General features: G+C 38.3%; 1 protein-coding gene across 1 annotated transcript in view; it reads left to right on the top strand.

The window, feature by feature from the left end:
* The window catches only part of AMMECR1 (AMMECR nuclear protein 1), a 116,603-nt gene that overhangs the window by 72,325 nt on the left and 20,259 nt on the right, over window positions 1-24,019 (top strand). The window contains exon 3 of the mRNA XM_026014871.2: window positions 20,994-21,108. Coding sequence (XP_025870656.1) covers window positions 20,994-21,108 — 115 coding nt within the window. The remainder of the gene's footprint in view (window positions 1-20,993; window positions 21,109-24,019) is intronic.

Here is a 24,019-nt window from a genome sequence, read left to right as displayed (position 1 = left end):
TGATACTTTGGCTTTCTTGACTTGCCTTGATTCTCAGAGCTGCCTGTGGAGGCAGTTTCCTGGAGTTGAAGAATCCAGCCCCTCTTGCAGTAATTTCCATTAACAAAGAAAATAACATTTCCAGGTATCAGCCCAGGTCATTACATTTGGAGCAATGTTCATATAGTGCAGTGAAAAATGAACAGCAAGTACCACAAGATGATTTAAATGCTTCCCTAGGAAGAAAAAAAAAAAGCTTCCCTAGGTACAGATGTCCATTTGCCTTTTCCAAAAGGAAGAGATACCCTGAAATTCAGTGGAAATGACAGGGTGGTTGCTGTTGTAGACATAGTAAAAAAAAAAAAAAAAAAAAAAAGTTTTTTTCCCCTGAATAAAAGATTGCAAACTTTTAAAAAATGTTAACGTATTACAATAGTCTGGCATTAAGTAGTGAAACTGTAGACAAGTGTCTGCTTTGTGTTATGACTACATTTGTTTCTTTTTTTAAAAGATTTTATTTATTTATTCATGAGAGACACACAGAGAGAGAGAGAGAGAGAGAGAGAGAGAGAGAGGGGCAGAGACACAGGCAGAGGGAGAAGCAGGCTTCATGCAGGGAGCCTGATGTGGGACTCCATCCCGGGTCTCCAGGATCAGGCCCTGGGATGATGGCAGCACTAAACTGCTGAGCCATCCAGGCTGCCCTACATTTGTTTCTTAATATTTAGAAAGTCTTGTTTTATCCAGGTGTAGATTATGCCTTTTATGATCTTCCATAGAAAAGCCCTCCCAAAACGGAACAACCCCAGGCTGTCTCACCCTGCTCAGCAGTTGGTTTGTGTGCTGTGTTTGCTTACTATCTTAAATATTTACCCAAGCCAGGCATAATTTAAAAAGCAAAATTTCTCATTTTAAAAGAGGCACAAGCTTCTGGTGTCCAGTTGGCAGATGAGTTTTGGACTGTGGACCCTCTTATTCCTCTCAGTTATCACCAATGATACAGAAATGACACAGATCATCAACCCAGTAGATGAAGAGAGACCTGCTTTGCAAAAACGAGTACAGACTTTCTCACCCAACCCCATGTTGCAGGTTTTTCTTTCCCCCATAAAATCTACTGGCTAGCATTTTGCTCTGAAACATCGACCTGTGATTATTTGATTCAGTAGTCTTGTGGGATCCCCACCAATTTTAGTGTCCCGAATTTTCTTAAGCAAATACATTTGGTGGTTCTGGTATTTTCAAGGTTTCTATAGAAACTGGAAATCTTTGAGCCTTCTTTTTTTTTTCTTTAACCTTATTGTTCTAATTTACCATTCTGCATCTGAAAAGAGGGAGTCTTACCACCTCAAACCAAGTGAAACTGATGGACTAGCCACCCATGACATGCTAGTTCTGTGCGTTCGGCCTACAGGAAACCTGTACAAATCCAGGGGTTTACAATATCATCTGAGTGGTCAGACGTGTCCTTATGACAAGGTAACCAGGCCTCTGAGGCAGTGGGCCAGGCCCACGGAGTCAAATGCAAACCAATATGGAGGTGTGAAGAGTAACAACCACTAGGAATGGTTCCTCTGGACAGCGATGCTACTTTGTTGGGCTTTCCTTTGATATTTGTCTCACAGTGATTGACTCTTTAGTACTTAACTTACGGGTTTCCCAAGAGTGTTGTTGCTCTGCCTTTTATTTTGTTTGTTCTGGCACGTACGTCGATCACCTCAGGGATGTAGGCTTGTTTTTCGCCCCCCCCTCCCATTTTACAGCTCGATGTAACCCAGGGTATGAAAAGTTTGTTCCGTCTTTCGATCAGGTAGGAAGTAATTGAACTCAATCAGGAGCTCTGGACCATATTTATTTTTTAAAAAAATTTTTATTTAAATTCAATTTGCCAACATATAGTATAACCCCCAGTGCTCATCCTATCAAGTGCTGAGCCATATTTCTGATTCAGTATTTATGACCCACCATAAGATTTGTACTTACAGGTCCTTCAGTGTGATTATAACTGTAGGCGAGCAACGAGCCTCACTGAATCAAACAGAAAAGCTCCCTAATTCAAAATAATTGCAGGAAGTCCAGTATGATCAATAAAGGATGAATGAAACATTTATTTTTAAAGAGTTTTGCTTGTCTTAAGGACACAGATAGCTCAGAACGGGCTAACAGAGGACTACCAAGTAGATGCCTTCCAGAGAGCTGCTTTTTCGTCTGCACAAAGGATTCATAATTATGATGTTACAGTGCATGGAGATGGCTAATTCTAAAGTCCTGAAAATAGTTTCTCTTTCAGCAAGTCTCATACTCCTCTCACAACCTTAATTACAAAGTTGATTTGTCGAGCCTAGCAGACCCTTCTTTTCCAGTCTGCCTAGGTCTGTTTGAATTAGCACAAATCTTGGATTAGGGGATCGCAAATTAATGACGTTTGATTCTGTGATGGAGAGTTTGCTTTCCATCACTGATAATTATTTCCAGGAAAGTTTTAAGTCCACAGAAAATATTCTCTCAGTTTCCTTAATGTTGTTTGCCAAAGCCTTAAGAAGTGGCTTTTAGTTACATGGGGGAGGAAGAAGACATGGCACTAGCAAAGGAAAATGAGGTGCTGTAACCTGGTCTCTCAGGTTTGTGGAGCAGGCTCTGAGCAGCATTCTAAACCAATATTATTCCTTGTAAAAGGCAAACCAGACCTGGGAATTTAAAAGTCTAATGTGATTGAGAGAATGTGTGCTGGTGCATATTAATACTTTAACCCCTGCCAGCCTGGTAAGTTGTAGATCCTCGTAGTTGACAAATACTCCCAACAGCCCCACCAGAGACAGGTCAACTGGTCTTCCCCAGAGGCAGCTCCTCTCCCACCAGATCATTCTCATGGCTTCAGAGGATTGATCTCCATCAAGTCCCCTTTTTTACTTTGGATGCTCACTGTCCTGAGATTGCCCAGAGAACCCGAAGAGTGGGCAGAGGACTTTGTAAAGGATTTTTCGTGTCTGATTTCCTTGAGGCCTGTGTTCTTTTAGAGAGACTGTTACCTTGTGCTTCTTTTTTTCTGTGCCTGCCTTTGCTGACTCGTGATTCATCCATTTCGTAAGATGTTCTTTTATAAGAAGGTGTGAAAAGTGTAAGAATAGACTGGTAATATGGGTCCCTATATGTTTCAAACTACAACAAAATAGTAAGAATAACCCCACAAACATAAGAGGCCATTGAGCTCCTTCAGGATGCAAAGTATCTGTGTTTTCCTTGGGGGGAAAAAGGGCCCATGAGATCAAGGCAACTCTTTAACTCTATCATGGAAGTGGATTATTATCTATTTATAGCAGTCTGTGAGTTTGGGATGGAAAAATGTTGCCAAACTGTACTGCACTGTGAATGCACAGTAATTTAACTAAGGACTAAAAAGGCCAGTTACCACCTAAATTAACAGCATTTAATAGCCATCCAACAGGGGAAAACACACTTCAGTGGACAGTTGTTCAGTTGATGAATAAAAGACTATTCAGTGTATGGGGCAATGTTGGCTATTTAATAAAGTAAAAGCAGTAGGGTCATCTAATGTTTATTATATTACCGGTAAATGTATATTAAATTTGAGACTACCTTCCTATATGCTTTCTTTTCACTCATTAAATATTTATTCAGCAGCAACTGAACGCTAGGTACCAGTTATAGAGTGGTGAGCAAAAATGAGCATAGTCACCATACTCACGGAGCTCACAGTCTAACGATGTTATAACACACACGTGGGTATGAAAGTGTAAAAAACTTCTCCATTGCATTCTATAGGGCTTTTCTTATTAGCCTAGTAGATTTTCCACAAACAGAATGATTATCTGTAAAGCCAGAAGGAGTAAGGCCTTGCAAATTTAGGTTGCCCCCCCCTTTTCTGTTTGTTTTACATCTCTAAAATGTGACTTATTGTATGAGATTTGTCCTTGTCATTAGGTGTTCTGGGTTGTGCATATAAGTGTCAGTTGTGCCAAGGTAGTATAATAAAACTTCTTTGAGGTAAGGTGTCCCACAGATCTGCAATTGAACATACCATGTCCATATTGATTGTCTAAGTCTGCTTGGCACATAGCAGGCACTGAATAAATATTTGCTGACTTAATTAAGTCGCATTCATAGATACTCTCTTCCACCAGTAATCATTATGACTGCCACTGGCAAGTTCTGCTGCTGTGGGGAACAGCGCTCTTGTCACATGACTATAATTTGAATTGCATGGCTTTTATCCATTGCATTTTTTCCATCCTCAAATGATGCCATTTCCTTTTTGTATCTAGTGTGGTTTCCCTAATACGCATGCACTGTAGTACAGAATCCGCAATTGTCATGATTTCAGCAGTGTATCGCAAAGCTTTGCCAACATATTTTATTACCCCAAGTGCTTCTCTCCTGGAAACAAAATCAGCGTAGGACCCTTTCAATGGGAAAATTAAGTAATGTTTACTGGTGAGAGGATGGAAAACTATACAAGTAGAGTTTTTCTTTGCCTTTGAAAATCGGGTTTATCAAGATATAACTACAATCAAGAGACGGAGAGCTAAAATATCCTTTTCCTTTTGATCAGGCTCACTTTTAAACACATTTGTTGAAAGGAATAAAAGAAAATCTGTTCATGTTAAGGGATTGGAAGATAGGTTGGATTAAAGTCTGAGCAGTTCAGCAGGACATCAAGAACCACATATCCCCTTGTCCTCAATCTATGCATGGCATTGTGATATTTACTTGAACGTGGGCATTGAGATTATCTTGCCCTGACTAGCTTATAATTTGATACATTTAGGGGCACCTGGCTGGCTCAGTTGATTAAGCAGCTGACTCTTGATTTCAGCTCAGGTCATGAACTCAGAGTCCTGGGATCGAGCCCCGGGTCGGGCTTGGTGCTCAGTTGGGAGTCTGCCTGAGATTCTCTCTCCCTCTGGCCTTCTTCCTGCTCATATCTGCTCACATGAGCTCTCATTCTCTCTCTTTTTTTCTAAAATAAATAAATAAATATTTAAAAAAATAATTTGACGTATTTAAACATACACAACCAGAACATCCAGTGGCATGTGCAACAGGGACAGATTCTCTCATTGTTGGAGCTTGATTATAAGGCATTAAATGCCCTATTTTAAAAAAAAGATTGTATTTATTTTATTCATGAGAGACACACAGAGAGAGAGAGGCGGAGACAGAGGCAGAGGGAGAAGCAGGTTCCATGCAGGGAGCCCGACATGGGACTCCATCCCTGGTCTCCAGGATCACGACCTTTGAAGGTGGTGCCAAACTGCTGAGCCACCTGGGCTGCCCCTATTTTTTAAAAAAACAAACACATAACTTTTCTCTTGAATGTTCCTTTCTCTGTAGCTCAGCAATGAGAGAGAATTGGTAGAACATAACGGATGGACTACAAGGGCAAAAAAAGAGCAAAGAAAAAGTGTAATGAGACCCCTGCTAGCATATAAGAATAAAGTAACATGGGGAGGGAATGAATTAGAAACGCAAAGGAGGGGACTAGTGAGGACTGCATTTGCCACCCCCACTGGGGTTGGTACTTTGCTGCTCCCCACCCTGATCTGCTTAGTTTTGGGATCCTGCACGGCTTCAGCACGCGGACAGGTGCCAGGTGTCTGGCAGTGTGGGGTTATTCTGGGAAGCTCACTGCTTATTGTTGTAGCTCTTCCCTGGTGCCTGTGGTATCATTTTCTTCTCTGCTCCCTGAACATGGAGTGTTCTGGAGTGGAATTAGCTTAAGACAGAGTAGGTCAACAAATATGTGAAAGGTTAGTGGAGGAAGGATGAGGGAAGTCAGGAGATGCAGGGCACAGTCACTTTCTGCTCTAGTTCCCCTGCATGTCAAACCAAGAGTGCAAACTGGATGATCTCTGAATGCTTATAGCTCTGACATCAGATGACTCGATGAGTATAGGGGGCTTTGTTCTTGGAGGACACCTATTATGGTTTCTTTTTTTTAATTTTTAATTTATTGATGATAGTCACACACACACAGAGAGAGAGAGAGGCAGAGACACAAGCAGAGGGAGAAGCAGGCTCCATGCACCGGGAGCCCGACGTGGGATTCGATCCCGGGTCTCCAGGATCGCGCCCTGGGCCAAGGGCAGGAGCTAAACCACTGCGCCACCCAGGGATCCCCCTATTATGGTTTCTGATGTAATGTAACATGAGCTCTGTCTACTTCATGGGGCTGTTGTGAGGGCCAGCTAGGCTAAAAGATGTGAAAACCCTCTGGAAACTATGAAGCATTGTATAAAACAAAGATGATGGAATGATTGAAACCCTTCCCCAAAGATATCACACAGTGATAAAAATGAAAATCATTCCATTTCAATCAGTGTAAGGCAAGTTATAGAAACCTTAAAAGCAGATCTGTAGTTATGCTTCATTATAGAAAAATATGCCATTGGAAGTTGTACAAATCAAGGACCGATTCTATAACCATTGCCTGTTGAAGTGGTGCGGGAGTTGAGGCACTCGACTTTTCTTCCCCTTCTGCTTTTCGGGGTTACCATTAAAATGTTAGAGAGACTATATGTTGGCAAATTGAATTTCAATAAAATATTTTTTAAAAAGAAACAAAAGAAAGCTTTTCAAAACACTAGGTTTATAATAGAAAAATACAGTGTGATGTTTCCTCTCCAAAAAAAAAAAAAAAAAAAGAAAAGAAAAGAAAAAAACCCGAGAGAGAAACCAGTAGTGATTTTTGTACCATTCTCTGTCACCGTCCCCCAACCACTACCCAAAAGCTGAGATATAACAATTAAAACCAGTACCGAAAGGAAGGGGGATCAATTCGACTGAATGGCAGAGCATGAGAACCTGCAGTTGCCTTGCATCCTGGCCTGGTGTGATGTTTCCTTTCTTTCATCTCCTCCTTGTGACATTTTACTGTTCTTTATTCCTTACCTTACTAATGTAAAAGAGCAAAGAAGAGAGGAAAACATCCAGAGGGTGGGGGACAGAGTTGGGGGGTGGGGTGGAAGAGAAGAAAAATAATGATGGAAAAATAGAGAGATGAGACATCTCAGGGGCAGTAGGGAGGGGCTGGATTCCATCTCTCTCTCTTCCTCAGCATAACCAAGTTGATAAGTATACTTTGTACCCCATCCTTAAGAGTGACTGAACTTTCCTACTTGGTTACTGGTAGTCCTCCATCGGTGACATCTAAGAGCATCAGAGGCCCCACAGGCAGAGCCAGCATGCTAGCCCCCAGCACACCTGTACCATTTAGGGCTGCCAATCATTTTAGAAAGGACAGTAAACCAGGGGGTAAGACCAAACCACCCTAATGTGGTACGTGAAGGACAGTGACAGTATATGTTTTGCAGTTCAGGGTTTACTCTCTACATTTTGATTCCCATGGAAGGAGGAGAGGACAAAAATTGCATGTGTAGTGAGTAGGTGAGAGCATATTCATTCAGGTTGGAAAAGCAAAGTTAAAAATCTGAAACAGGCCTGTAGTCTAGATCTGTCCTAAACTAGTTCTTTGGTAATGCTATTATGATTTTCAGCAGATGAAATTTCCAGTTGGGGAAAGGCTTCAGAATAAGGGAAGGCTTAGTGTCTCACTGATAGGGCTTTTTAAATTGAGATGAAACGTGTTTTTCAATGGCAGCAGCTCTGAATCACCAAGATCTAAATGGAGAAAACAAGAGAACAAAAGCAAGCTAATACTCTGACTAAAAAAAATGTACCACTTATCTGAGTTTCATTTTTTTTTTTTAAATTTTTATTTATTTATGATAGTCACACAGAGAGAGAGAGAGAGAGGCAGAGACATAGGCAGAGGGAGAAGCAGGCTCCATGCACCGGGAGCCTGATGTGGGATTCGATCCCGGGTCTCCAGGATCGCGCCCTGGGCCAAAGGCAAGCGCCAAACCACTGCGCCACCCAGGGATCCCCTTATCTGAGTTTCAGAACCTGCTCACCCTTAGAACCCAAAGCGTTTGGTGAAACCCCAGAGGAAGCAGCATTCATTGGAGAAATTTTCCTTAAAACTGATTACATGTGTATGCATACATTTATGTTGATTTGCTAATATTCTAGAAGTGGTAACATGAAAAGAGAAGGGGTTCTAGAAGTAGGCAGCCCTGTTGAGTTCAGATGTCAACTCAGTTACCTATTTTTATGATCCTTGGCAAGTTGCTTAATTTCACTGAACTCAGGGAATCTCATTTTCCTCATCTATAAACGGGGTGGTTTTGAGGACTCCAGCAAGGTAACACATTTATAGCACCTGGCTCATCTAGCAAGTCATGATTAGCTCGTGTAGCTCCTCAACAGATATTGGCTTTTTTGTATTTAAAGCTGTTTTTGCTCATAGTATCACGTATCTAGATTTATTTCTTAGAACCAGTAACTCTTAGAACCATGTACCTATTAGAACCAGTCTCCTAGAATTTAGATTTGCAGTCTCCAAAGAGGGGTGTACCTAGATGATCCATTGCAGGGTGAGAAGAAAAAAATTCGATTTATGATCTTTTTATCTAAAATATAAGAAAGTACTTAAACTCCACAGATATTTGATGTATGGACTGGCCCTGGTGCCCTCATTAGGTCTACATCTGAAAGTCACTGTCACATTCTAAATGAGGGATCTTGAGGAATATATGAGATCCATGATTTGATGGAAATTGATAGTGGCATCCTCCTTTCATTCGCTTTTAGCATATTGCAGTGGATTTCAGTTTACATGCATCTGGTTAAGTGGATTCATGGTTCTTAGTATTTGACCTGCAGTTTCTTTGTAGGAGTCTTCTGAAGCCATATGACCATTGTTTATAAGTTAGCTAAAGCTGATCCATGCAGGATGGACTAGTGGCTTAAGAAAATTCCTGCACAGGAATGATGGATTGGTGATATAGTAATGATATAGACATAAGGCAAAGACAAGAACATGGTGAGCTAGCTGACACTTCTGCAAGTTATAACTTGTTTGGATGAGTTATAAAGTAAATATGAAGATAATCTAATGAGACCTGACAAGATGTCAGCCCCTAAATAATAAGAAAGAAATGACCGAGAATGTTACTGAAAATATGTATTTATACATGCTATCTTTAACACCAAAGCTTACTCAAATATATATTGTACTTTGGATATATTAGCTAGTGATAGTAGTACATGTATACACTTTATAAATAAATATACATACTCGGGGTATGCGATCAAACTTTCTTTACTGACAAGAATCAAAACCTAAAACCTAAATCAAAACCTAAAACCAGTGGTTTAGATGAGGAAAACATGGAGCCTCTCATTCCTCATTCTGTGTTGTTGCTTAGAAAGTGTTTTGTCTTGTTTTGTTCCTAGGAATTTTGATGTAGCACAAGCATTATGATAAATAATAATGTGTTTAAATCCATTGAAGATAAACTGATCACAATTCAGGGAACTGCATTTCTTAGTAAACATTTCTTGTATGAAAGTAAAAGACCAATCCTTGCCCTGGAGATTTTTAAAATCTAGTTCAGGAACACTGTTACAAAGCAACATATGAAGGCATGCCTGTAGGATAATAGAAATTCTTGATGAAAAAGCACCTTACTTGACATAGTAGATTGGTTAACCAAAAAAAAAAAAGTGTGTATACATTTCATTTCTATAAATTTACCTATAATTCTGGGTCCCATCGTAACCAGTAAACCAATAGCAGAGAGGGTAAAACAGACCTTTTCAGAAAAGAAACAAACCTTGTCTGACCATTCCTTTCAGTATTCCCATTGCATGTGATTCAATAAGTCTTTTCTTAAAAGATTTTATTTATTTATTCACGAGAGACAGAAATTGAGAGAGAGAGAGAGAGAGAGAGAGAGGCAGAGACACATAGGCAGAGGGAGAAGCGGGCTCCCCGCGGGGATCCCAATGTGGGACTCAATCCTCAGACCCCAGGATTACACCCTGAGCCGAAAGCAGACACTCAACTGCTGAGCCACCCAGGCATTCCTTTAATAAGTCTTTTATACATACCCATATATCATTTTTAATCTTTTCTTATATCCTCATGGCTCTTGACATGATAAAAAGCATATAGTAGGTACTTAATATATTTTGAAAATGAAAGAAAATCAAATTAAGGCTCCTCAAAATGACCATACCTGGAAGAGTAACCATTATCCCTTGAGATGGCCTCATTTAGTTCCTAGAGAAGATAACTTGTTTAGATTCCCCTGTATCAATGTTGAAGAGTCATTCTTATTCTTGGGGTTCCCTTTCTTTTCCCCAAGCTATGATATGGGGACAGTTCTATAGACATAAACTTACAGTGAAAGTTCTTTGACATCCACTACTTATTGAGCATAGTGTATACGAGGTAATTATGCAGGTATTATTTTATTTACTCGTCACAGTAGCTCTGTAGTATTATCACCTCCATTTTATAGATGATGAAATTAAGGCTTATAAGGTTAAGAGACTTGCACAGATGTCACACAGCTAGTAAGCAATGGAGCCAGGATCCACATGCAGGTATATCTGACTCCAGGATACAAGGTCTTGACTATTACATGAAAATAGAAATGCAACATACCAAAGTCTATGAAATGCAGCAAAAGCCGTTCTAAGAGGGAAGTTTATGGCTGTACAGGGCTACATCAAAAATATATAAGAAGTCTCAAAGTAAATAATTTAATTACACCTAAGGGAACTAGAAAAAGAAAAACAAAGGAAGCCCAAAGTCAGTAGAAGGAAGGAAATAATAAAGATCAGAGCAGAAATAAATGAAACAGACAAAGAGACAATAAGAAAGGTCAGTGAAACTAAGAGGTGCTTCTTTGAAAAAACAAAATTGGAAAACTTTTAGCTGGACTCACCAAGAAAAAAAAAGAGCTCAGATAAATAAAATCAGAAGTGAAAGAGGAATTACAACATACCACAGAAATACAAAGGACCCCAAGAGACTGCTATAAACAAGTATATACCAATAAGCTGGATGATCTAGAAGAAATGGATCAATTCCTAGAAATGTATAATCTTCTAGGGCGGAATCATGAAAAACTAGGACATCTGAATAGACAGATTCCTAGATTACAAGTAAGGAGAACAAACCAGTAATCAAAACCCTCCCAACAAATCAAGTATAGGACCAGGCAGCTTCACTGGTGAATTCTACCAAACATTCAAAGAAAATTTAATACCTGACCTCCTCAGACTCTTCCAGAAATTGAAAAGGAAGAAATGTTTCCAAACTCATTTTATGAGGCCAGGATTACCCCGATACCAAAACAAGACAAGGACACCCCAAAAAAGAATTCCAGGCTAATATCCCTGATGAACATAGGTGTAAAAAATCCTTAACAAAATATTAGCAAACTGAATATAGCAGTATGTTGAAATAATCCTATACCATAATCAAGTGGGATTTATCCAATTCAACATCTGCAAATCAGTATAATACACCACATTAACAGGGTGAAAGGTGAAAAACATGATTATCTCAAAAGATGCAGAAAAAGCATTTGACAAAGTTTAGCATCCATTTATAATAAAGCCTCAACGAAACGGGTATAGAGGAAGCATACCCTCAAAGTAATAAAGTCCGTATCTGACAGACCTCAGCTAATATAATACTCAATGGTGAAAAGCTGAAAGCTTTCCCTCTAAGATCAGGAACAAGTCAAGGATGCCTACTCTACCCATTTTTATCAACACAGTATTGGAAATCCTAGCTACAGCAATTTGACAAGAGAAAGGAATAAAAGGCACACAAATTGGAAAGGAATAAGTAAAGCTGTTACTATTTGCGGATAACATGATACTGTATATAGAAAATCCAAAAGATTCCACAACAAAAACAGTTAGAAGTAAGAAATGAATTCCATGAAGTTGCAGAATACAAACTTAATATGCAAAAATTGGTTCTGTTTCTGTACACCCATAACAAGCTATCAGAAAGATAAATCAAAGGGATCCCTGGGTGGCTCAGTGGTTTAGCGCCTGCCTTCGGCCCAGGGCCTGATTCTGGAGTCCCAGGATCGATTCCCACATCAGGCTCCACATGGAGCCTGCTTCTTGCTCTGCCTGTGTCTCTGCCTCTCTCTCTCTCTCTCTCTCTGTGTCTCTCATGAATAAATAAATAAAATCTTTTAAAAAAAGAAAACAATCTCATTTATGATCATATCAAAAAGAATAAAATACTTAGGAATAAATTTAACCAAGGAGGTGAAAGACCTGTGCTCTAAAAACCATAAAACATTAATGAAAGAAATTGAAAAAGACACAAAGAAGGGGTGCTCATGGATTGGAAGATTTAATGTTGTTAAAATGCCCATAAAAGCCAAAGCAATCTTCAGATTCAATGCAATTCTTATCAAACTTCCTTTTTTTTTTTTTAAATTTTTATTTATTTATGATAGTCACACAGAGAGAGAGAGAGGCAGAGACACAGGCAGAGGGAGAAGCAGGCTCCATGCACTGGGAGCCTGACGTGGGATTCGATCCCAGGTCTCCAGGATCGTGCCCTGGGCCAAAGGCAGGCGCCAAACCGCTGCGCCACCCAGGGATCCCTCTTATCAAACTTCCAATGGCATTTTTCACAGAACTAGAATAATTCTAAAGTTTATATGAAACTACAGAAAATCCTGAGTAGCCAAAATAGTTTTGAGGAAGAAAAGCAAAGCCAGAGGTATCACGCTCCCAGATTTCAAACTATACCACAAAGCCATAGTAATTAAAACAGTATGGTGTTAGCATAAAAACAGACACAAAGATCAATGGAACAGAATAGAGAACCCAGAAATAAACTCGTGCATGTATGGTAATCTATGACAAAGGAGGCAAGAATATACAATGGGGAAAGGACAGTGTCTTCAATAAATGGCGTTGGGGAAACATGACAGTAACATGCAGAAGGATGAAACTGGACCAATATCTTATACCATTTATGGAAATTAACTCAAAATGAATTAAAGACTTGAATATAAGACCTGAAACCATGAAACTTCTAGAAGAAAACATAGGTGGTAAGCTCTCTAACATCAGTCTTAGTGATGGGGTTTGTTTTTTGGCTCTGACTCCAAAAGCAAGGGAAGCAAAGGCAAAAATAAACAAATGGGACTATATCAAAAGCTCCTGCACAGCAAAGGAAAGCATCAACAAAACAAAAAGGCAACCTACTGAATGGGGAAAGAAATTTGCAAATCATATATCTGATAAAGGGTTAATATCCAAAATATATAAAGAACTTGATACAACACAATACAACAACAAATGTCCTTTTAAGGAACAGAAGATATGAATATACATTTTCCCAAAGAAGGTGTACACATGACCAAAAGACATGAAAAGATGCCCTAGGGCAGCCCCGGTGGCTCAGCAGTTTAGTGCCGCCTTCAGCCTGGGGCATGATGCTGGAGACCCGGGATCGAGTCCTGCATCGGGTGCCCTGCATGGAACCTGCTTCACTCTCTGCCTCTCTCTCTCTCTCTGTGTCTGTTATGGGTAAATTAATAAAAATCTTAAAAAAAAAAAGAAAAGATTCCCTGCATCACTAATCATCAGGGGGATGCAAATTACAACCATAATGAGATATCACCTTACACCTATCAGAATGGCTCTTATCAAAAAAAAAATTTTTAAGTCAAGAAATAACATATGTTGGTGAAGATGTGTAGCAAAAGGAACCCTTGGGCACTGTTGATGGGAATGTACATTGGTGTAGACACTATGGAAAGCAGTATGGAAGTTCCTCAAAAATTTAAAAGTAGTTACCATGTGATCCAGCAATTCTACTACTGGGTATCTTTCATTTTTTTAAAGATTTTATTTATTTATTTATTTATTTATTTATTTATTTATCTATTTATTTATTTATTTATGAGAGACACAGAGAGACAGAGACATAGGCAGAGGGAGAAGCAGGCTTACTGCAGGGAGCCCAATGGAAGACTTGATACTAGAACCCTGGGATCACTCCCCAAGTTGAGGACAGACACTCAACCAGTGAGCCACCCAGGCATCCCTCTACTACTGGATACCTATCTGAAGAAAATAGAAACACTAATTCAAAAAGATATATGCACCCCTATGTTCATTGCAACACTATTTACAATAGCCAAGACAGGGAAACATCCTAAGTATCTATCAATGGATGAATAAATTAGGAAGATGTCACACACATACATACACACACACACACACGAATACTACTCAACCATAAAAAGAACAAAATATTAAAAAGAATGAAATCTTACCATTTGTGCAACATGAATGAACCTTAGGGGTATTGTGCTATGAGAGAGAAATACAAATACCATATGATTTCATATATCTGGAGTCTAAGAAACAAAATGAAAACGAACAAAACAAAACACAGAATCATAGAAACAGAGCACATTTTGGTGGTTACCAGAGGGGAGTGGGGGGTTGAGCAAGGGTGAAATGGGTGAAGAGGATCCAGAAGCACAAGTTTCCGGTTAGAAAATGAGTTGCAGGATGTAACATACAGCAAGGGGCACATAGAAAATAATATTGTAGTAACTTTGTATAGTGACAGATGTTAACTAGATTGACTATGGTGATCATTGCAGTGTTTACAAATGTCAAATCACTATGTTGTACACCTTAAACTAATATTATATTGCCTGTCAACTATACCTCAATAAAAAAAGATGAACCAGGGTCATAAAGAGAAAATTAAATTATGTTCATTATACTCAGTAGCTTTTCATCCAAAAAAATAATTAAAACAAAAACTGTTCCTAGTAGTTCATTTCTAAAAGCAAGATAGAATAAATCAAGAAAAATCTGCAGACAGAGCATTATGTGGACATTATTTGGAGGGAAATGAGGAACACCTGCCATCCACACTAAACACGTAGCCATCTGTTTCTTTGTGCATCTTGTATTTTCCAGTCTTAATTGTGCTCCACTAAAGCAGACCCACAACCCATTCTCCCAATTTAAAGGCAAGGTAAGAACTTGCCTGGTGAAGACACAGATTCTTGACAATATTGCTATGGTCATCACAGTGTGCAGCCCAGGGAGTATTCTTCCCTCCTGGTGGGCAGCTGTAGTGCTCTCTGAGAATAAAGGCTCTTAAGAGCTTGAGATTAGAGCAATTCAAGAAGTTGAAGCTAGTCAGAGGGCAGTGGACAAGAACACTCTAAAGCCTAAGTGAATCCCAGAGGATAGGAGCCAAATAGTACATATGAAAATCTGCAGGACCTACTGCACTTTTGCTCCCCCTCCCTCCTAACCTTTACTCTTCCTTGCTTTCTCTTTTTGTCTTTTTGTGAGTGTCTCTATTTTTTCCCTTTTTCTTTTTGCCTCCCACTTGCTTTTCTCATTTCTTGTTTTCTCTTCCTCTCCATCTTTTGTTTCTTCATATTTGTGCCCTTCCTCTTTTTCTGTCCCCTGCTCTCTTACCCTTCCTTTTGTTCCATGCCTTAGTTCTTTTTTTAAAACAAAGATTTTATTTATTTATTCATGAGAGACAGAAAGAGAGAGGCAGAGACATAGGCAGAGGGAGAAGCAGGCTCCCCATGGGGAGCCTGATGTGGGACTCGATCCCAGGACCTGAGCCAAAGGAAGACACTCAACCACTGAGCCACCCAGGCGTCCCTCCATGCTTTAGTTCTTTCCTCCAGTCCCCATAAACTCCCCATCATATTGCACATTTTGAAATATATATTAAAATCAATACATTTTAATGTTTATATGCATCCAGCACTGAGTAGGTTGTATTTATTACTTTAAGGGGGAAAAACATCCCCCAATTATGGAACATTTTAAATCTGGCTTACAATTGAAAATTTCCTTCTGGATCACTGCCCTCACTCACCAAAATAGGGTCCTCTTCTTCCTTTCTTAACCTAATGTAGTCACGTCCTTTGTTGCTCTTCTCTACCCTTATGTTTTATAAATGGTCACTGTTTTGCATTCTGTTTTATACTCCCCCCCCCTTTTTTTTCATAATGGGAAGTTAAAGTCACTACTTAATGTGAAGTAGAGGTTATGGATAATTTTTCAGATTTGGGTTTAGGATTCTAGCATTCTAAGTTTCTGGAATTCAGACATGCCATGTGTACATTCTGTTCCAGAATCTCTGATGATGGATGGCACAGTTTCCAGATGATTGAAACCTCTCATGAAAAACACAGTTTTTTGTTTTTTTTAACAGTTTTTTTTTAAACTTTAGATTCATGGATGCTGGATTTGCTTTTCTTCACCTATCTAAACTGGGATTTTTTAAAAAAGATTTTATCTTCTGATTTAGAGAGAGTATGCAGGAAGGGGGAGGAACAGAGGGAGAGAGAGAGAGAGAAGGAGAGAATCTCAAGCCGACTATGCCCTGATCGGGAGCCCATTGCAGAGCTTGATCCCAGGTCCCTGAGATCATGACCTAAGCCAAAATCAAGAGTTGGACACTTAATCAACTGAGCCACCCAGATGTCCCCCAAAAAGGGATTTTTAATTTTGGTTTTAATTGTTGCCTTGTCCTGAAAAATGGTGGCCTATAACCTGAAGCCCTTCTCAGTTTGGTAACTTTCCACTGGTTAACTGATTAAAGTCATCCAAGTTTTAGAAAGTGAAGAAATGAAGGAATGACTGAGTAAATGGCAAAGCAGCTAGATTCACTTACATCATTGCTGTTTCATGCTATATCATTTATGATGAGCCTTATAAGAGCTAAGGTTTCGTCTCTTTTCAGCTGGGTTTTTTTTTTTCATAGTTTTCAGGCATTGTCACCAATTTTGATTCTTTGATAGCTAAAGTCCTAATTCCCTTTTTTAAATGTTCATTTTCATTAAAGAGCTACTGAACATTAGATATTAACTTTGACAGATGTTAATGTTGCTTTTCAATTAGGTAAAATATATTCTTGGTGAGGTGCCAATTTGAATTGAATATATTTGAATTTGGTATGTGAATTAAACTGTTGTTTAAACCTTACCCATCCATCACATGGGTGAGGGAGCAGCTGGCTGCTTTTGTATGTAAGTAGGTCCCCCCAGTCATATTTATTTATTTATTTATATTATTTTTTAGAAGGGGGAGGGGCAAAGGGAGAGGGAGGGAGAGAATCCCTAGCAGACTCCCCAGTGAGTACAAAGCCCCACACAGGAGGGCTTGATCCTACGGCCGTGAGATCACGAAGCTCATGAACTGAGCCGAAATGAAGACTCATACACTCAGCTGATTGAGCCACCCTGGCGCCCCCCGCTTCAGCAATATTTAAACATTAGAATATGGTTTGCTATTGTAGGAAAGAGAACGTCATATAAATTTAATACAAGATCTCCTTGTTTGTCAGTTTCTTAGGCCGCCTTGAATTTAAATTCCCAGATACCACGTTGGTATAAAATGTTTTCCACGGATAATATTAATATTTTAAAATCCTTTCTGCTCCTGTAGATTTTCCTTAGACAGGAAGTCTAGCTCTCTTTACCCTTTGGCTACTAATGAATGCTATTAAGTTATTATCCATCTTCTTTAGACAGAGGCACTACAGGTATGAGATCAGAATTGCCAAGTAAGGCAAGCATTTACTTTTAAAATTAAAAAAAAAAAGACAAATCCATTCAAAGGTGACAACAAAAGTGTGATCCTAGAAGGTCTTTTGGGCTTGAGTCAAAGAATAGAGAATTGGTGTTGTATCCCCACCTGTGTCACTAACTTTGCTGGGTCATCTTGACCAAGTCACTTCCCAACTCTGGACAGCATAGCCCCTCCAAAGTTTCAGCTTCCACATTGCAGATTCTATATGCTAAAGAGAGCAGGTCCAAGGGAGGCTGAATCCTTGTTTTTTATCAGCTATGCATACCAACCTAACAGCTCTGGAGGTCAGTCTCTAGCTGCACTTTTTGTCTATTTTATAATCCCTGAAATACTTGCTAGTCTTTCCTTGCTAGTTCTTTCCCCCTAGGAATTTGCATTTAGAAATACTGAGGGCTTCCTACCTTTTGGAATTTTTCTATGCTCATGAATTTAATGAAAAGTTAGAGTTACCAAAAAATGCCCGAATTAAAAATCTTGTTTGAATGACTTTCTGTAAAATCAGACTGTTTCCATCATGACTAATGTACCTTCACTATTTCAGTTTTGAAGTTAATACATTTGAGTCCTGGTATGGCGAGGCATGATTGTCAGTTTCTCCTATTAACCATGTTAATATTCTCCCACTTATTCATTGTTCTAACCTTTTTTTTTAAAGCCCAGAATGATTGAACAACAAGGCCCTGTATCATGAGAGTTACATTTTAGGTACTTGAAAATTTCATTGATCTGAAATAGTGTGAATTGCACTAAGCTAAAATTTACCTTTCCTTGGTTTGCTAGGGAAAAAAGTAAACAAAATACCTTGCCTCCAAACATTGAGAAATTAACTGTCTGGCAACTTCAGGATGTGTATTGTTTTAATGTAAAAGTGAGAGAGAGGTTTTTATAAATCTCTTCATTAAAGGAAGTTTAGCACTATAATTTAAAAGGCAGACAATATCAAGGGTTGGAAAAAATATCAAGGGTTGGTAAGGATGTGGAGAAATTGGAACTCCCTCACACATTGCTGGTGGCAATGTAGAATGGTACAGCCACTGTGGGAAATAGTTTATCAGTTCCTTAAAAAGTTAAACATAGAATTACCAAATGACCCAGCAATTCAGCTTTTAGGTATCTACTCAAGAGAAACAAATACATATGTCCACACAGAAACTCATACATGCATGAATATAGCTGCATTATTTATAGTAGTCAAATGTTTCTCAACAGATCAACAGATCACAAAATGTGATAGAGCCACACCATTGAAATATTAGGCAGTTGAAAAGATGAAGTATTGATACATGCTACAGCATGGATGAAACCTCCAAAACATTATGCTCAAAGTCAGTGTAGCCATATTTGTAGGACTACACTTCTATGAAATATCCAGAATAGGCAAATCCATAGACCGAGAGTAATGCTTGCGAGGAGCTGGAAGGAGGGAAAAATGGAGACTGGCTGTTAATGGGTATGGGGCTTCTTTTTGGTGTGACAAAATGTTTTAAAATTAGAATGATGATGATGGTTATGTAACTCTGTGAATATGCTAAAAAACATTAAATTGTATACGTTAATGGGTGAATTTTATTGGTGTGTGAATTACATCTCCATAAGCTATTATATATCAAAAACATTAGTGACTATATTATCCTAATTACTTGAAATTGGAAAAGTGTGTGCAAATTACATTTTTGCCAGAGGCCGGAAGGAAGAAGGAGCGGGCGTTAGTATTGGATGGATACTATGTTTCAGTTGTGCAATATGCTAAGAGTTCTGGAGATGGATGGTGGTGAGCCATCAATGAACTTTATTACACAGAACTGTACCCTTAAAAATAGTTATTTTACCACAATAAAAATCTATAATCCAAAAAAATTACATTTTATGTTATTCCAATGTATATAAGGCTCCCCCCCCCCTCTTTTTTTCTTTTTAGCAAGAAGACTGAAAGTGTGATTGGCCTTTTGGTTTTTGTGGATGGGATTCTTCTGTTTTAGAATTTCTGTTCAATATGTGTGTTTGTTAGGAAAGGGAGTGTTGGTTATACACACACATATATGTCTTTATCTTGGCTTTGAATGAGAATTTGAAAATGCTTTTTAAAACTTTATTTGCCAATAGGAAAATAAAAGAGGCCAAACTGTAGGAAAATTTATGTTGTTAAATCATAAAATGGGCAAATGCTGTTCTCAGAGTATGAATTGTCACAGATGTTCTGATTTTCTTGGTTAATCTTGGCTCCTCGAATGGGAAAAAAATTTATACTTTATATATAGAACATATCTTTCTATAAGCATTTTCCTTTGTAGAGTAGAATAGAATGAGCACCAAAATGCATTGAAAGTACTCACATAGGTGTTCTATTTGTACAATACAATAGGTGAGTTTTAGAATGCAAAGGAAGGGATGGAAAAATGAAAAAAAGAAAAAAGAAAATCAGCAATGAGGGAGTCACTGAAAAAGGAATTGAATGATTTCTAAGGGCCATGGAACTTTGTTATAACCCAGGCAGTTTGTAGGCTCTAAAGTTTGTAACTTCTAAGGATTAATCTGTGAAAACATTTTCTAAGCCTGGCTGCTGTATAGGACATTTGAATTTGAAGATTGATGGTGCAAATGCCAGTAGTGCCATTAATATAAAGTGTAATCAGAGGTATGTTTGTTTTTCTTGACCAGGAAGTGTTTTCTTTTAAAAGTACAAGAAACATACTGTGCCTGTGTGAGTGTGTGTGTCTATGTATTTTCTGTCTGTTCTTCCATTGCAGGAAGAATTATGGTCTTCCAATATTTTTGTCCTTTATAGTAGGGGTTTTTCTAGAATTTGGCACTGTAGTATATTTCCCTTGATTACAGGATCCAATCAGAGTTGTACTCAGAAATCCATTGATGTGATTAATGGTCTCCTAATCATACTTTTATTTCCTAGATTAGCCCAATTTCCTGTACTTTCACAATTTTTGAGTCATATATTGAATTATCCTTTATGGGGGGCCTGAAATATTTGTATTTTTAGTCTGTAATTTGCATGATTATTTAAATTTTCTTTGATTTCTTTTGCTTGAAGAAAATGAAATTTTGGTCTTTTTTGAACTCTGAGTGCTGTTCTATGGTAAAAGGCCAACCTGGTATGAACTTTTTTTTAAAACTATATATATTTTTTTCCATCAGCCCTAGGTCTAGAAGTCTTTGCATAAATGTCCACTAGCCTAGGTTTTATTCTTCTCAAAAGTAAAGTATTCTCAGATTCTCCAAGTAACAGGGAAGTAGACCAGGAAATGACTGTACAGGAAGTGTAATTGATCATTCGTGCTTTACATTTGATCACAGAATTGGCTAATAAACAGTCTATTGAATGAAATAAATTGACTTCTAAAATCTCTGGGGCCCTTGAATACATTTGCAGATTATTAGCACCTTTGTCACCTTACTGATTTTTTAAAAATCTCCTACCTTTTTCAAATGATTGTCTGCATTTGAAAGGGGGACTTTTTCATACCTAGTAGTTGCTTTAATATTTGCTTTGTTTTCCACAGTGCCCTTAAAGATAGCCGTTTCCCCCCAATGACAAGGGATGAGCTGCCACGGCTGTTCTGCTCAGTGTCTCTTCTCACTAACTTTGAAGATGTCTGTGATTATTTGGACTGGGAGGTAAGAGTATAGACATTTTTGAAAGAGAAATGAAGGTAACTCCTGCATAAATGTTAAAAATTAGATCCAGGAAGCAACTCTTTCAGCCCATTCTCTATTGTAGTGCAGGTGAGGAGAGTAAGGTGGAGAAATAAACCTCACAGCTGATCAATGAAATATCAGTGAAGGAGATTTTTTCTGTTTTTGGTTTTTTGTTTTTGTTTTTGTTTTTAAGGCAAAGTGCCATGTGTCATTTTTGTCCTTAAACTGAATTTGCTGTTTATTTTTATCCTATTACTTTAGCACAGCCCCTCATAAAAGCTGTTAATAAGTAGTAGGAAGGACTGATTGGAATTTATTCCTTCTATTTCCATTCTGATGTACTTCAGTGTAACTGCCACCCAGCAGTTGGGTGGTGTTAGGACACATCCTAGAAGCAAGGAGCCAAAAAGTTAGGACAATACACCAGTAGGGGAAATCAGACTGTGGATACAGATCAGAGTGTTTGTTAACTGCAGTTAAATCTTGTTCATTCCTTCTTGGCTACCTTATTTTGTGCACTTAACCATGCTAACAAATAATATTAAGGTTATATCATGATGATCTCTGAACATTGTCATGATTGAAGTAGCCTAGATTTGTCATATTTTTTATTCATTAGTATGTGGGGTTGGGTTTAAGGAAGTTTAAAGGTTCCCACCATGATTTTGTTTTGGTCATTGTGAGGAGATAGCTGAGCGTGTGTTTATGAAATTTCACACATAATAGTGCACATGTCACTGAATGCCTACTGTATTTGAGGTACTGTGCCACATATACAAAAGTCCAAAGATTTGCTCTCCACCATGAATCATCCTTCAGTCCTAAGATTTGCTCTCCACCATGAATTATCCTTCAGTCTAATAGCAGGGAAAAGAAGTATACACAAAGCATAAAGAAAAAAGTACAAGAATGAAACAATGGGGATTCAGTGATGCACTTAGCATCTCTCACATAAACACTCATAAGTAACGTGACTGGATCTTTATGGTATAACATGTTTTAATTCTATTGACTTTTTAGAATGACTACCTCCCATCTAACTGAGATATTTTGCCTTGTGGACAGACTACCGTCTTGATGATTAATTGGACTTGAATTTTATTTTTGGAGTTACTCAGATTCCTTGTGAGACTTTGGACAACTTATTCCGCTGCCAGTTAGCTTTCCACATACAGAATAAGACATTTATAAAGTTCTTAACCTTCATTGGAAAAAAAATCCCTACAATATAAATTACTGTTGTTAGGCCAGAGCTTTAAAAAACATTCTACAGAGAGTAGGATAAAAGATTTCCTCCTGAGTTTTGTAGTATGTCAGGGTTTTTTGGAGTATTCTCAGAATACAAAGGCATTCGGGTTTTTTTTTTAAGGGGAAAAATAAAATTAATTAAGTGTTGATCCTACTGAAGTTGGGTTGTGTAAAAACCTTCACAGAATTAAAATTTCCTGTTTTCTATAAGTTCATTGTTCACCTATTTGAATTTTTCTTAAAGTGAAGTCTATCAGTATCATAGAAACATTCCTCAGTACTTTAGTTTTAAATGATCCCAAATTATATCCCTTATTAACAAGTATTCAAATTTGAGTGGTTCTTTTTTTTTTAATTTTTTATTTATTTATGATAGTCACAGAGAGAGAGAGAGAGAGGCAGAGACACAGGCGGAGGGAGAAGCAGGCTCCACGCACCGGGAGCCTGATGTGGGATTCGATCCCAGGTCTCCAGGATTGCGCCCTGGGCCAAAGGCAGGTGCCAAACCGCTGCGCCACCCAGGGATCCCTGAGTGGTTCTTTTTATGTTTTGAGGCTTCTTCTCTAGCTAGAATTTTATTACTGCTTTCTGTATTGCAGGGTGCCATGTGTGTGATGGGGGTAGAGTGGGGGGTGCATAACAGGTGGAAAGGCCTGAAATCTAGGGATGACCAAGCTACAAAAACATGCCTACTCTAACTTGCCACCACTGAGTTGGAAGTACAGTTGTGGTGTGTGCGGGCTTGCACATGTGTAGCTGCATGCATGTGTGGCATGTACATGAAAGTATATTTAAAAAATATGCATGCATGTATTTGGAGGGAAAGAAAAATGGGAGAATCCAATAGTAGTTAAATAAATATGAGCAAGCACAGAGTACACCATCATCTACCCCACTTCAAGCACTGTCTACAGCTAAAATTAACCCTCATACCTTGTATATTACATATTTAATACATTCCCGAGGCTTAAATATTGATGTCTATTTAATGATGCTTTCTGGCTAAAGTAACAACAACAACAAAATACATGTATTTTTGTACTTTTAACATACAAGTATTTGAAAGTGAATTAGATACTGCCAGAATGGCTATGCTAAGAGGGAAAGACTGTCCTTTTCAGTTAGTTCTTCATAGTTGGAAGTATCTTGCATAAGAAAATTTTGTTCCCAAAGAGTAAGAGTGAAAATTGGATTTTTTAAGTACAAAGAATATGATTTGGGCTTTAAAAAGATATACCATAGTTAATGATTACAAACGGAATGGGGATGATGTCATAAGGTCATCCTTAATATTTCTGAAAAAGCATTGGTTACTTGAAACACAGAATGCCAAAGTAGAATTAAAAGCATTTTTAAAAAAGTGTATGTCAAGGAATTTCCACTCCTAGGTATAGACCCCAAAGAAATGAAATCAGATGTTGAAACAAAAATTTGTACACAAATGTTTATAGCAGCACTATTCATAATAGCCAAAATATAGAAATGACCCAAATGCCTATCAACAGATAAATGGAGAAAGCCAAATTTGGGATATCCATACAATGGAATATTGTGCAACCATGAAAAGAAATGAAGTGGTGACACATGGATGAGCCTTGAAAACATTATGCTAAGTGAAAGAAGCCAGGCACAAAAGGCCATA

This window comes from Vulpes vulpes, chromosome X (genome assembly GCF_048418805.1).
Source record: "Vulpes vulpes isolate BD-2025 chromosome X, VulVul3, whole genome shotgun sequence".
Taxonomy (NCBI): Eukaryota; Metazoa; Chordata; class Mammalia; order Carnivora; family Canidae; genus Vulpes; species Vulpes vulpes.
This window is presented reverse-complemented; position numbering and strand designations above follow the sequence as displayed.